At 35.6% G+C, this 15,585-nt stretch overlaps 2 protein-coding genes across 2 annotated transcripts; both read left to right on the forward strand.

Annotated features, from left to right (window-relative positions):
- The first annotated feature begins 847 nt into the window (after positions 1–847).
- On the forward strand, positions 848–5,376 carry LOC132182308 (SUPPRESSOR OF GAMMA RESPONSE 1). Its single transcript, XM_059595511.1, has 6 exons — positions 848–1,168; positions 2,530–2,677; positions 3,017–3,203; positions 3,448–3,944; positions 4,344–4,628; positions 4,717–5,376. Exons 1-6 carry the CDS (start codon positions 1,161–1,163, stop codon positions 4,768–4,770), a joined length of 1,179 nt encoding a protein of 392 aa, XP_059451494.1. The 5' UTR covers positions 848–1,160; the 3' UTR covers positions 4,771–5,376.
- A 719-nt stretch (positions 5,377–6,095) lies between these two features.
- Positions 6,096–11,054, forward strand: LOC132181203 (CRM-domain containing factor CFM9, mitochondrial). Its single transcript, XM_059594317.1, has 4 exons — positions 6,096–6,310; positions 7,137–7,425; positions 8,372–8,773; positions 9,716–11,054. Exons 1-4 carry the CDS (start codon positions 6,237–6,239, stop codon positions 10,949–10,951), a joined length of 2,001 nt encoding a protein of 666 aa, XP_059450300.1. The 5' UTR covers positions 6,096–6,236; the 3' UTR covers positions 10,952–11,054.
- Positions 11,055–15,585: the final 4,531 nt, after the last annotated feature.

Below are 15,585 nucleotides of genomic sequence, written 5' to 3' on the forward strand. Positions count from 1 at the left end.
AAAAATGTATATAGGAATTACATGTTATATTAAAAGCGCATATGAAGTTCACATGCCTTATGGTATTTAGATTCTTTGACATTCCCTATTCAAAGAGGGAACAGAATCATACTCATCTTCATTTAAGTGAAATAGAGAGAAAGCATTTCATGGTCACATTTATATGTTGGCATGTCATTTAAAAAAATTTAAATGATGAGACATCATTTACACTGTTAGACAAATAACATTAAATTCTGACTATAAAATAATACATATTCATTTCAAGCGAGATAATAATGACTTTTATCCCCGAAAAAAGAAAAGACATAGGTCATAACAAAGAGTTGTGAGAGGGCCTTTAATGAATTATTTAGGTACTAATCTAACTTTGTATTTCTTTATTGAACAATCTGCTTTATGCTTGACTTTGTAAATTTACTTATTCGGTGCCCAAATATACTCTGTTTGGATGGGCCCTCTACCTGAACAGGAAGCCTGTGAGACAGAAAAGCTTCCTCCCACATTGTAAATTACTAAATTAGTAAACAAGAAGGAAAGGGATTAGCATAAAATATAGAATTAAAGGGGTTTAAGAGTCAAATGCTCGTCAATTTACCTCCCCCCTTTTCACTCTCCCTCGTACAATCAAACACTGTGTTAAAAAGGTTTTAAAAAAAAAGTATAAAAGCGTCATTTGTGTAAACAGTAAGGGACAGAAAGGGTAAAACCGAAAAGTGTTCGAAACGGCTTTACCGTGTAGCTTGGGGAGCAAGGTAGTTATGTCCCACCAAAATTTACCACAATGCCACTCACTCGGTTTTCGAGGCTCCAACAGTCCAACCCCTCGACATTCTTCGACAGGACCCCCAGCTTCGCGTATGAACCCACAGCCTCGGAGCTAGGTTCAGTCAACGGTGGGCCCTAGAAAGCCAACCAATCCCACGGTATTCTGAACCCGAACCTCAAGGCTCGGCTCCCTAGCCTCTCATAACAGCTCCTAAGCTGGGGTTTCCCGCTCACACACACAAAACACACACACTCTCTCTCTCTCTCACTCCCTTAACTTCGTGCAGTGGACAAAGGGGGAAGCTTATAAACACACAGAGCTCTCTCTCTCTCTCTCTCTCTCTGTGAATCGTTTATGCGTTTGGTTCAACATCGTCTAGCTCTCAAAGAACATGGCAAGGTAAATGTGAAATTGTTAACAAAATAAATGGATGAATAAGTAAAAAGTTTTTCGAAGATGTGTCTGTCGAGAAGATTTTTCTTCTTGTTTTTGGTTTTCTTTTTTTTGGGGGTACTTTTCAGTTTACATTTTCTGTATTGGCCATTGGGTATCGGTGAATACAAATTGATTTTCCTTTCTTTCTTCCCTATTTTTATTTTGTTTCTGCGTTCTAGTTTTAGCGTCTGGGGTTTTTCCAGATTTTTTTTTTAAAAAAAAAAAAAAAAATGCATGCTGGGTAAATTAAACTAATTTGTTTTTTGTTTCTCCTGGATTGAGTAGTAAAATCTATGAGTACTTTCTAATTTTGGAAAAAAAAACCCCATATGTCAGAGGAAGATTCTCTTTCTAGATTTTACCCTCTGAGAGTTTCCCATTTGGGAATATGCATGATGTGAAGCGTGTGGCATATTAAAGTTTGTGTCTTGTGGTTGGAGGGAATAGTAAAAAGTATCTTTCTTTTGTCAATATTTTGATGAGTAAACAGATATTTGGATGTATGTTGAGAATCCCATCTCAGGTCTTTATGTCTATACCCCTGTAGCGGGGCCTTGTCATGGATGCTGATATCTGAACTCTCTTTCTGCTCTGGAGGGCAGTAATATGGGGATTATTGGAGTGTTTTGGATGATGATTAGTTTTTGTTGGACTAAATTTTCTTCAAAAAATCAGTTCTGTAGTTTATTGTAGAGGAGGAATCATGTAAAGGATTTAACAAATGTCGTTCATTCCAAAAGGAGAACAGAAAATTAATAAAGATTGCAGTTAGTCTATATGGAAATTAACCAGCAGGGGAAGTAATGACATCTCATTCTTGGATTGTACTGATATCCCTTTTGCTTGCATTTTTGAAGGAGTAAATATAACTTAAATCTTCTCAAGGAAAAGGAAAGCAGGCTTAAAAATATATTTTTGTTTTGGAACTAACTGAAAATGCAAATACTTTCAAGCTTCATTTTAGATATCCATCTGTGGTAAATAAAGCCTTAATGAGAGCTTATTCTGTTTGCACTTAAGATCTTTGAAAGATTAAGAAAATAGGTACTTTTTGAGATTACATATGTACTTATTGGAGTCATTAGTTGTGGATGGAAGTTAAATACGTGAATGTGTGGAAATTTTGCAGTAATGGTATTCTGCTATAGTGGTTGATCCTTCTTGTTCCTCCATGCAAACCTGTGCTTTTCTCTTCTGGTGCTTGTTATTTGCAAACCTTTTGAAATATTGGACTTATGACATTTTGTTACATTCTTTTTCTTCTTCTTATTGCTATAAGATATATCGTAATTGAATTCTACGCTTAGAGCATATCATTCTTGCAGGACTTGGCTAATCAACAGCAGAGGATTGGCAAGGAAAGTTAGAAATGCTACATGTTCTCCTGCTTATCAGATCAAAGACTGTGAAGCAATTCACTGTGAAGCAATTCGTGAATGTCCGAAATGCCATTTTCGTATTGACAACAGTGATGTAAGATGGAAAACATTTCTTTGGCTTCCATATAATAACATTGCTATAATCCTTTACACAAAATATGCACAGGAAATTGCTTTAATTTGGAGTTGTAAAAATACCCACATAGATATTGAAGTGTCCACGGTACTATTTTATTTATATCTTCTCTTTTAGCACCTATAACTATATGCATTGCATGGGTTTACTTTTTTTTCTTTTTTTTCTTCTCAGTAGGAGGTATTCACCATCTTTATGCAAAGAATTTGGAAAAGCACTTTTGCAATATTGTTTGGCATGGATTTGCTTGACTAGATATTGATTTCTATTGCTAACATCACTGCTTCTCCTGTGCAGGCTTCTACCGAATGGCCAGGCCTGCCTATTGGTGTGAAGTTTGATCCTTCTGATGCAGAGCTCTTAGAACATTTAGCAGCAAAATGTGGTGCTGGAAATTCAAGGCCACACTTATTTATTGATGAGTTCATCCCAACACTTGAGGAGGACCAAGGAATTTGCTACACCCATCCAGAAAATCTTCCTGGTTAGGGAGCTCCCTGCTTTATATAACTTCTACTGTTATTATTTGGTTTTCCCCAATTCCATACTGTCATCAGTGTATTAATGCTAGTGTAATGAAACAAAGTAGATTAATATCTTAAATTTTTTATATCTTTATTTATAATCAAGAAGGCTGCCAATTCTTGAATCATCGCACATGGTCTAGATTGAGGCCGACTGAATCCATTTATGGTCTAGATTACTAATTTTTTTTTTTTTTTTTTCAGGTGCTAAGAAAGATGGAAACAGTGTCCATTTCTTTCACAGAACAATTAATGCTTATGCTTCAGGTCAACGGAAACGACGCAAGATCCATAGTCAACATAGTTTGATCAAGGAGCATGTCCGCTGGCACAAGACAGGTAAGACCAAACCTGTGGTGGAAAATGGAGTGCAAAAGGGCTGCAAGAAAATCATGGTACTGTATAAAAGTTCAATGAAGGGGTCCAAGCCAGATAAGTCCAATTGGGTGATGCATCAATATCATCTAGGGACTGAAGAAGAGGAGAAGGAAGGTGAGTTTGTGGTGTCAAAAGTTTTCTACCAACAGCCGAAGCAGACTGACAATAATGATAGCGGCCTCGTGGTTGAGGATTCTGATATTATGACACTACGAGCTAGTCCAAGGACTCCAAAAGCAAATCCTCCCAATCCACCTCGTCCAGGGAAATCTGTTCTGAGTGATGATGTTGCTGACAATAACATAATCCCGTCATCTGCCCAGGTAGGTAGCGTTATCTGTAGTTTTCTCGTCCAAAGTAATCAGTATACCGCATGAGTGAACTATTGGGGAAGGTCAGTGATGATCATGGGAAAGGAAGGAAAAGGAAATGTTGTGGAAATCAGAAACAAAAGGAATATGCTGTAACCAGTATGACAAATAAAATTTCGGACAGTTACAATTTTTGAACTCTTGTAGGGTGTACCATAAAATGAACATTCAGACCATGAAGAGAAAAAAACATGAAATGACCATATGGGAAACCAGCAGACTTGGTTCAATTTCCACTGAAGGCAAAAGTTTTTTATACTAAGACAATAAAGTTATAGTAGCATTTGTCATTTGTTTCCTAAGATGCCTTAATATATTAGATGTTCACTGAAATTTATTTGTGTGGATCAGAAAGCAGAGTTTGTCTCCGAAGCATCTCGTGCCTCTTCACAAGCATGGTTGGCCGGCGAATCTCAGGCTGTTGAGAACGGTGATTTAAACTGCTTGGATGATTCATTGCTATGCAAGGAGATATTCGATTCTTGTGCTTCTCTAAATCACTGGGGCCTGAATGACATCTCTTACACCAACTTTGTTAGCAACAAAAATGAGGTGACTATAAATAATAATGCATCTTCTGGAATTCCGGAGCTTGAGAACATAGAACTGGATAGTCCGCCCGATTTCCAGCTTGCTGTAAGCTTCACTTCCTACCCATCTGTCTTTGTTTTTCAAATCTCTCCATGGTATTATTGAGATCCATAATTCTCATTCACACGTGCAGGATTTGCAGTTTGGTTCTCAAGACAGTCTCCTTAGTTGGATAGACCGGTTGTGAGATGGCATAACAAAGCAAAGTGGGAGTTACAAAATGAATTCCCAATTTTGTTTTTTCCTACAGTCCAGAAGTCACTATCCTCATCTCTTTCCACTTTCCCGCATTTTCTTCAGTGGCAATGACTTCATTTCTTTAAAGGGCATGGGAGTTTGTCCGACTCTGCTGGGGCACTTTTTTTGAACTCTGCTCGACTTAAAAGGCACGCAATGCCATGGAGTTGGCAGAATCGATCTTTCAGCTGTGTAGTACCAGAGATCTGTACCTTGAGCTGTCAAGCTGGAATGCCAACGATTCTTTTTGTGTTCTGGCTCCTATCTCGGCTTCTTTTTTCTTTTTGTCAATGCACCATGCAGGTGCCTGGATTCAGTGATTCCTAGTGTCTGAATGCTGTTGGTTCTCCTAGTCCTAGGTGAGAAATATAAGGAGGTTTGTCCAACAGAGATGTATTTCTTGCTTCTGTGGCATGTGAAAGCATGCAAGCAGCAACTAAATATGGTGTTAACATCTACGAAAGATGTTCTACAACCGTGCATATATGAAACATTGATTTAGTGATGTATCAGAATGGAAGCTTATTGTTGCTATGATAATTATGGCTTTGTTGTCTATTTTGCACTTTTTCTTGATCTTTCGTTTTTTTAACAACAAAAAAAAAAAATTTTGCTTTTTTAAGAAGCCATCTTGTGCTTAACTTATCCACCAATCTCAACAGCAGTAGTTTATTGGAATATGAAGGGGATTTTGCATTCTACTCTAAATTTTGCTCCTCCACTCTCAAATGTGTGTATATATATATATATTTGGCTACTTAACACTTCCCAAAAATGGTATTCGATGCCACCTCTAACTTTCGTCGAAAACCAAATATAAAATCCAACCCCGCCTTTGCTTGCCATTGGAAGCCAACCCGCACAGGTCGGAACCAGGTTGGCCGAAATTTTGTAAAATGCACAACCCCTAGTTAGGATAAAGGTGTGATGTTGATAAACGACCTTCCGTTTTCTATCATGCCTATAGGTAAATACTATAACTGATGAGAAAAATAATATAATCAATCTTTCTACATTATAATATAACAGATTGTTTCAATTATTTTAACGATAAATCATATTAAAAATTAGACAAATTGTTTTTGTTATGTTAACAAGAAGAAAAATAGACCGTTGGAATTCCCAATAATTGGTTTAGATCATCCTTGAACTCGTGATGAATTTTGAAAGCCTTGCTAGCCACCAAAATATATATATATATATAAAATGATCATTTGATTCTCTAAGTTGGAAGACCTGTCGTTTTGGAAGCAGCACCAAATTGGCAACTAATTTCAAAGAAAAACCCTTTTCCTAACCCCGAACCTAAAACCCTGAAACCCCCCACTTGGGTTCGAAGAGGAACCCATGGAATGAAAGGGCAAGCCAGGGAGCAAAGACACAGGGGAAAACATAGATTTTTTTTAATTGACACCAATGTTTGCTGCGAGGACCCTTCGGAGGCATTGCTTGAGGAACGTCTCCTCTCTTCTCCAATCCAATCCCTCCAAGTATCTTCTCTCTCTCTCTCTCTCTCTCTATTAAATTCCTTTTGTTTGACGAGAAAGTGAAGGAAAGGAAATAAGAAAGGAAAATGCACAAGTGGGTTTTTTTGGGTCTTCGAGTTTTGCGTTTTCATCTCAACTGGGCCAAATGGGTGTTTTAGGCTACGCTCAGTGAGGGGTTTTGGTGTTTTGGGTTCCAGCTAATGAACCCTTTTATGATTCTTTTTTTTTTTTTTTTAGTCTTAGACTGAGCTCGGTGAGGGTTTTCCCATTTGCTTCAATTTGATTTGAAGTGGCACAAACGTAGTCTTTTTGGTTTCCTCAGAGTCCCAGTAGCCAAAAGAAGAAAACAAAAAATAAAAGAACTCGGATTTAGCTTGATTTCGTTTCTCGGCCATCAAACTATGCCCAATATTTTATCTTTTATGCATTTATCAGATTTTGCTTTAAAATTGGAAAACTCTGCTCACTTGCTTATACGTTTTCGTTTTTTCAGGCCTCAGATAATGAAAAATCTAGAAACCAATAGTTTGATCTCTGTTCATTGTCTACATTTTCTCAGTAAGCAAAGAAAGTATATTCCACTCTGTTTTGCTTCCCGGGTTTTTACTAATTTATTTGATCTGGTTTTAAATGGGAAAGATTAAGCTCAGCTGATGTGGGATTGAATTTGTGCCCTGAATATTGAAGGATCTATAATTCAATTTCTGAATTCTTTACCTTCACCTAATGAGCAAGAAAGCAGATACTTATGGCTTGTCACCTTGTCCAATATTAATACTCCTGGTTTTTGCATAAGCTTCAGTCTGATTCAAATTTTGTTTATATTCAGGAATCTTGCCTCTTTAAAAGATGTTTTGCCATATCTCATCTCAAGCAATGTAATTCAGCCTAGTATTTCAAGCGAAGATAGTTTATTATGTTCTTTGCATGCACCGTTGGATCCATTCAAGGTATGGTCGCGTTCTATGTCAACATCGAAAGGGAGGACTATGCGAAGCAAGGTGGAGAGGCGGATGCAAAGAGAATCCGGTAAAACCCTAAGGGAGAAGCGGAGAGCCCAAAAGTTAAAGAAGAAGCTGATGACTGAGGAGGAGAGACTGATTTACAACCTCAAAAGAGTATGTTATCTTGCCCTTATGATCAATAATGAGATATTGACTCTTAGAGTATGTATGCTTTCTACTAAATTTTGGTTGCATCAATTGGCTTTTGGCTTTCCATTAATTGGTATACTAGGTTGACCTTTTGTTGATCAAGGTCATTGTTTATTAGATATTGTAAAGTATTCTGTTGGGATTGATAGTTAGAATTTTTGTAGGATATATGAAGTAAAGGATACAAATGCTTGGCAAGCTTGTAATGAGCAACCTAGAGACGAAGTGGCATGGTATCTACATTGTATCGGGAATATGCTGGCAAACTTACATTAAAACTTTAAAATTCCCTTGAGGATGAAATTCTTCAAAATTAGCTCTGACTGTTGGGATCTTGTTGTAGATTAACTGCTATCATGCCTTTGTGGTATGTTTGGTAGGAGGGAGAGAGGAAAGGAGAGCGGAATAGGTGGGGGGTTCTTCTTCCACCTGTTTGGATGTCTTTAAGGGGAAGGTGGAATGGATTTGAATGGATTTAGATGGGTAATATATCCCCCTCATCCCCCCTTTTTTCAATTCCCTCAAGTGGAGGTAGATGGTTTTTTTTTTATACGTCCCCTTTTACCTTAACAAATTAATGATATTCTAACAATCTCCAGGCATAACTCTTATCACTTGTCTCTCTCTTTTGTCAATTTACATAATACCTTATTCCCTCTCCTCCTCACTCTTCTCCTCTCCCTCCTCCCCTTATCCTCTCCTCTCTCCAAACTCTCAAACGTAGTGTTAAGGTTTTATTTAACTGTTTAGCTTGTCTATAATTACATATGAAACTATCATTGGACAATGCCTGCCAAGTTCAGGATATTACTGCAATTTTCAAGTACTTTTCCTGTTTTCTCAGCTTATAACATCCATTGGCTTTTTTCAATCATCAGAATGACAACCATTTACTATCTAACTAATGCAGGCCAAGAAAAAAGTGGCATTGCTCCTACAAAAGCTCAAGAAATATGAGCTACCAGAGTTGCCATCCCCTCGTCATGACCCTGAGCTATTGACCCCTGAACAGCTTCAGGCATATAAGAAAGTTGGTTTCAAAAATAAAAATTATGTTCCTGTTGGTGTCCGTGGAGTTTTTGGTGGAGTTGTCCAAAATATGCATCTTCACTGGAAGTTTCATCAAACTGTGCAAGTTTGCTGTGACAACTTCCCCAAAGAAAAAATCAAAGAAATGGCGACGATGCTTGCAAGACTGAGTGGTGGTATTGTGATAAACGTTCATAATGTGAAAACAATCATCATGTTTCGTGGCAGAAACTATCGACAGCCCAAAAATTTGATACCTATCAACACCCTTACGAAGAGAAAGGTGGGTAGACATTCATGATCTATTCTGTAATCTTCTTTCATGTCATATCTTCTCATGCTTTTCTTTTTCCTTCTTTGTTTTTGCGCATGAATCTTGCAGAATAAGGAAGAATGTCCTTATATGTATTTTAATGGGATAGCCAGTTAGAACCTAGGGCAATGTTTGTTCACATTCCTTTTCAACCCCCCACCCACCCAAAAAAAATGAAGAAAGAAGAAAGAAATAAAGAAACAACTGAATGATTCTTTTCACTTTCTAAAATGTGAAAAGTGCGTTATTTGTATTTTTTTTATCAGATCTTCAGCCAAAAAAGATACTGTGTACAGTGCATCAGTGTCAATCACGCATTAAATGAAAATGTGAAGGCTCAGATGACATCTTTTGCACGTCTACTGTTCGTAACAATTTTCTATAGTTATATGTTGCCTTTGTTGCCAGAGTCTGTTTAACTAGAAGCACATTTCCAATAGGGGAAGAGAATGTTAGAATGTTTTCAAAATTAGTATAAGTACATGTATGTTTTTATTTTGTGAACATTTCACAATGGAAGGCATTTATGAGTCTTGAAGGAAGGGAGTCCTTATTTGCCAGTTCTTAACATTGAAAATTTTTGTGATAATTAGGTTTTGTTTTTCTCCAGAATTAGAACTCTAATCTTCTTACCATAATTAAAAATCTGAGTGTTTTCTTCAAACGTCAGAAATTTTTTTGGCTTCCATTGTATCTTGGTGGCGTATTTGCTATGATCTGGTGCACACCAATTGAACAGAATTGTGGGGGGAAGTAACATCTTAAGAAAAGCGACATTGTAATGCACCTTATGAGCATTTTACTTTTGTTTTAAATGTTGAAGATTCTGTACCAACAGAAAAATCAAATAATAATAATAATAATAATGGTTTCGTTTTGCACAATTACTGAATCACTCATCTTTACGTGCAGGCATTATTCAAGGCAAGATTCGAACAAGCTCTTGAATCTCAGAAGCTAAACATAAAGAAGATAGAACAGGAGCTCCGGCGAAAGGGGGTAAATCCTGAGGATCCAGTTGCCATGGCCAGCATTCAGAAAGTAGCTTCTACGTTCTTTAATGCAATTGACAGGAAGGAAGGAAGTCCCTATATCTTCCGGGAGGACAAACAGCAAGAAACAGAACCTCCTAGAAAGTGGGAAGAGTCTGAACCCCCTGTCGATAGTGACCAAGAGGAGTTAGACAGATTCATAGCCGAGATAGAGGATGCAGCAGATAAAGAATGGGATGCTGAAGAGGCAGCAGAGAAAGAAGAGCTTGGAAAGATGAGGTATTGGAACAGAGAAGAATTTGGTGGAAGGTTCAGAAGATCTGAAACACATAGAGATGACAACTCTTATGATGATGGTGGGGTCAAAGGGACAAGGGGGTGGAAGGATACACGTGGCAAGCAGAGGGCTAATGATAGTGATGGTGAAGACAATGATATTCCTGATGGCGATGATGAATGGGAATCTAATGACGTGAGAGATGCTAGTGATCTTGAGAGTGATGCTGATAATTCTGATGAAGTTCATGACAAGTTAAGGGTGTCTAGAACAAACAGGTGGAAGGAGGATAAGATTGGCGGGGCAAAAAGAAATGGCAGTTTCAAGAGAAATCCTGAAGCTAATTTTAGAAGAAAGGCAACTGAAGAAGATTCTGATTCTGAGTCAGAAAACATGTTGAGTGATCTTGAAAATGCAATGTGGCAATCGGACACCGAGGAAGAACAAGACTCAGAAGCATTAAAAGCAGTGAGTAATAATTACCAGAGCAGCAGTGATGGGGAAGAGGATTTGTATCACATTAAGGGAGATGAGAAGAATAGGGTGAAGGAACATGAGAATTCTGAAGAAACTCATGGTAGATACAAGGAATCCAGACTTGCACAGCAGAAGCATAGTAGGATTGGCAGAGCCAATAATGAAGCCAACTTTAGGGGGAAGATGGCTGAGGAAGAATCTGGATCAGACGACGTGCTTAGCGATTTGGAAAACGTGAAGTGGGAGTCAGATGCTGAGGATGACTCAAGAGCATCGTTGGCTGGGAGATACAGCAGTGGTGATGAAGAGAATTATCACCAAATGAAGGATGGAAATAATGGGGTGAATAGTAAAAAGAAAAAGACACATAAAGAGATGGATGAGGCTTGGGATAGTGATTAGATCTTTCATTGCTGAGCATTGTCCCTTAGAAATTGTATTGAACAGGGTGACTTCAATTTTCTTTTAATGATCTTTAAATTTCTGAGATTGATTGAAACATGCAGTTTATTCTTTTGTTGGTGGGGGGGAACTAATGCTGAAAGTGCACCATTTTGTAAAATCTGCATCATGATGAGGCCCGTTGAAAATAATCGATGTATTTTACGCTGCATTTATCATGACTAGCTTTGGATCACGAAGTGCTTTGATATTGTTTTCTAGGGTTTTGCTATAGAGAAATGTTAATTGTAATTTTTTTTTCTATATTCAGCTAATTTCATCTTACAAATTAATAATTAGATTTGTAGACTTATGTGGACCTTACATAACTCAGTCGTGGACTCTACAAATCTAATGATTAATCTATTAAATTTATAGTAGGAGAATATGAGTCAAATATGGAAAAACTTATTGACTTTTATCATTTATCTTTACTATATGACATGTTGCATAGTTAACTCTTTTTTTCTTTTTTCTTTTTTTTTTTTCAATATGGGAGGAAAAGATGATTAGAAGGAGAGAGAAAGTGGGCTTCCTAACAATATGCCCAAACATAATTAAACTACTTAATACAACTATACATATAAAGTTGTCTTTCCGCCTGCTTTAGAAATCGTTTGGTGTGCATTTAACAAAAAAATCGTTTGTGTAGCCTATTTATTTGCTTTTAGCTTAAAATACAGTGGACCGGTCTGGGCCATTTTTTAGCCCATTTCTAATTACTTGGTTGTATATATATATATATATTAACAGAAATGTTAAGTGTCAATAAGTTTTTTATATTTAGTCAATATTTTCATACAAACTCAATAAATCAATTATTAGATTTGTAGGGTTCACCATTAATTTATGTAGAGTCTACATAAGTCTACAAATATAAGAGCACTCTTAGCAGCTTCACCAAAACTATTTTTTAGTTATTTTGGTGAAACAATTTAATAAAAGTGGCTTAAATCTTCACTTTTCAAACTCACTATATTAACCAAAATAAAATTGTGAGTGAAGGAACAGTACTCACTAAAGACAGTGAGTATCTTTAGTAAGTAGTGTTCGCTCACCTATTAATTAAACAAATAATTTATCTCTACCTTTTTGCTTTTCTCTCTCTCCTGTTTTTTTTTTTTTTTTTTTTTTATTTCTTTTCCTTTTCCTTTTCTTTGCATGCTTCTCTCCCTTCTCTTTTTCTTTTCTCTCACCCATTCAGCATTTAGCGCCATTTCTCTCCACCATTTTGCCCCCACAAACCCACTTCCTCCTTCACAATCTCGGTGGTTTTCTCCATAAGAAAACCAACCAACCAAAGAATATTACCGTTCGAGAAAGAATATTACCAGAAAATTACAAATTTTTAAAAATATTAAATAAGACAAATATTCTTAAAATAAACCATTAGAAAAATACAAATATTCAAAAATATAAAAGTTAAAGAAAAAAATAAACAAATCTTTAAAAAATAATATTTAAATAGAATAGTGAAAGTAAATTATTAAAATAATAAAGTTGTTGTAGGTGCTCTAAAAAAATGTGAGTTGTTATATATATATATATATACTTTTGATTATTTTGGTGAGATTACCGTGAATGCTTTTATAATTAATTTATAAGATGAAATGAGGAGAAAATATTGACCCCTTTCTAATAAGATTTTTAGTACGTACATATGAGTTAATTATGATGATTATTGTAGTGCATGAGCAGGAAGGAGAGTGGAGGGGGAAAAAGTCATACCCACGAGTACTACTTTTCCTATGAAGCATGCCTCAGAAGAGTGAAGAAGACCAATTAATCTTCCACAATTGCTTTGCGTCATTCTCACTTTCTTATCCCCATTAAGAATGGTCCACATGTTAGGTGATGGAACAACCAAGATCTTCCAATTCAATCTTATTCCATTATTGTTATTATTATTATTTAATCATCTTTTTCAATGCCAGCAACATTCTTGACTTGTCCAATCAACTAGGGTCAATTTTCCATTTACAACTTAGTAGACTCAAAAAAATATATATATTATCCTAATCGTACGTTGCTGACATGTCGCAGAACGACCGGGTGGGTTTCAGACTTCCCAGGTCGAATTGCTTTTTTTATTTTTGGTTTAATATATATATATTTTCTATTCAGGAAAAGTTTAATATCTATTTACTAAGAGCATTTATAGCAGTATTATGTATTTTATCTAGTAAAAAAGTACAATTTTTTATTTTATCTATTATTTTTTTACTATACACTTCAACACATTCCAACATATTTTCTATTTCATTATCTACTTGCTATAAAATATTATTTCTCATTTTTTATTATACTATTGCCAACACTTAATTAAAGGGAAAAACAAACACATATATAGAAATTATTCATAAAAACAAAAGTAAACACATATGAAAAACATTCATCTCACATGCATGTACTAATTTTTAAAATTAATAACATAAATAAACTTTTTTATCCAATTGCAATTGATTTATTTCTATCCGTGTGTTTTCATACAATAAATTTTTTTTACATTAATTTTTTTCATCCAACTGTGTGAAAAAATTTTGTGAGCGAGAGAGATAAATTTTGTGTTTGAGAGAGAGACGCAACAGATGTGAAGAGGTGTTCAGAAGAAATAAAAGATATTAGGTGAAAAGATATGAAATAAAAAAATAATAAACAAAAGAAAAATAAATAATATTTTATTCATCTAGTGTGTTACAGTGAATAACTCAAAATTACTATTCACGGTAACAATATACCTATTCTAGCTAATGACAAGTTACTCTGTTCGAGCTAAAAAAAAAAAAAAAAAAAACAATAATACTATTAGTCTATTATCAGTTAACACCTTCCCTAAGTTAAATAGCGTTGACTTGTTGGCCAACAATAAATCTTTTTTTTTTTTTTTGGTTCCTTTCTAATTAATAAGAAATCATACTGGAATGTCCATGAATCATCATCATTATCATCACGTGGTTGGGCGAAGTCTTAAAACTGAAGTTTAATTTCATAATCAAAGAAAATGGCTTCACCGGATGTGACCAAACCATAATTTTATCAAATGTTTAATTATGTTTTTAAAGCTATTGTTTTTATTAATTATTTTTTTTTAAAAAAAAATTGCAGGTTTTGCTCCACGTGGAATTTGAAAGTAGTAGGGCCACGGCCAAGTACAGCTTGCCGTGGAAAACTCTCAACTAAGCATTGATTTAGATTTTAGACTGAGTCTCGAAGAATTATTGATGAAGAATTGACAATTTTTTTTTTTTAATGCAATGAAAAATAATTATTAACTGATTAATAACAAAGCTCACGACTAATCTACAACCCAAAGGGGCAAAAGAAAGATAATATTAGAATATGGTTTCATTGGTTGTCTATGTCTAGGCCCTTTTTTTTCATTACCATGTTCTTGGCGTCCAACCAAAACATGTTCTTGACGTCCAACCAAAAATTAACATATGCTAAAATTAGTAGTAAATTGTGAGGATGCTGTTCTAAGGACAGATGTCAGTTTGTATTAAAAATGCACGTGAAAATTATATGCTTTAAAAATAAATGTCAATTTCATAAATCGACAGCCTTATTAGCTATATTGGGTTGGCTGCCTCGTTTGGTTTCGGTTGTTTCTTCCTTTAAGGGGATGCTCTTTTGGTGACGTTAGCTATTAACAATCTTCCTCTTTTTTTCTTCTTATAATTTTACTACTATCATTTCTGATATAGTTTAGTTGTTTCTGCCTTTCAAAGTGTCTTGATATGTCAATTATTGTGCACGTGCTTTAGCTAGTGAGCCATTTTTCACATTATATTTGAAAGCATTCTCATAGAATATCTCATTATCTTTTTTATTCGAATCAAAATTGAGAAAGATCCTCCCAATAACCCATTTTCCCTATTCAATTAAAAAAAACACACATGCTAACCTTGGAAGGGGACAGAATATAGAAACTTATAGTATCATACGAAAAGCCAAGAAAGTTCTAAGAAGCTACATCATGCAGCAAGTATTCTACTCGTACACATCAGAATCACCAAAAGACTCTCTCATCCATAACACAAAAGAAAACAAAACCAAATGTAATTTCCTAGAAACAGCATTTGGTGATTAGCTGCTTTTGGAGTTTTTTTAATCTAAATGTCCGGACAGAGCCGTGAGTCTTATACGAATTCTCTCGCAATATACAAACCAGATTACTAGCAACTTAAATGGTAAATTACCTCAATTATGAGATAACAACAAGGGATTTTATATTTGTAAACCAAATAATAAATTCGTGCGTTGAAAATGAAACACCAAGTGGGTCAATCTTAATATCCCATTGGCTATTCTTTAGTCTTTGTGTGGAATGTTGGAGCACCGGGATTTGATCTTCCATATTGAAATTGCACGACAGCAATTTGTGTCACAGAAAGATCTACCCAATGGGGTTATTGGAACAGAGTCATCAGCTAGCAGAGAAGAGTACTCTTCTCAGTATTGTTGTTTTCATGCAGGTCCTCCAATTTTTGAAAAGTAGTCACCCTTCTCAATTGGGAAAAAAGGCTAACAAACGAGTCAACCAAATCAGCTAAAATCACGAATTTCTACCTGCTTCACACAAACAATGAACCTCC

This window comes from Corylus avellana, chromosome ca5, assembly GCF_901000735.1.
Source record: "Corylus avellana chromosome ca5, CavTom2PMs-1.0".
NCBI lineage: Eukaryota > Viridiplantae > Streptophyta > Magnoliopsida > Fagales > Betulaceae > Corylus > Corylus avellana.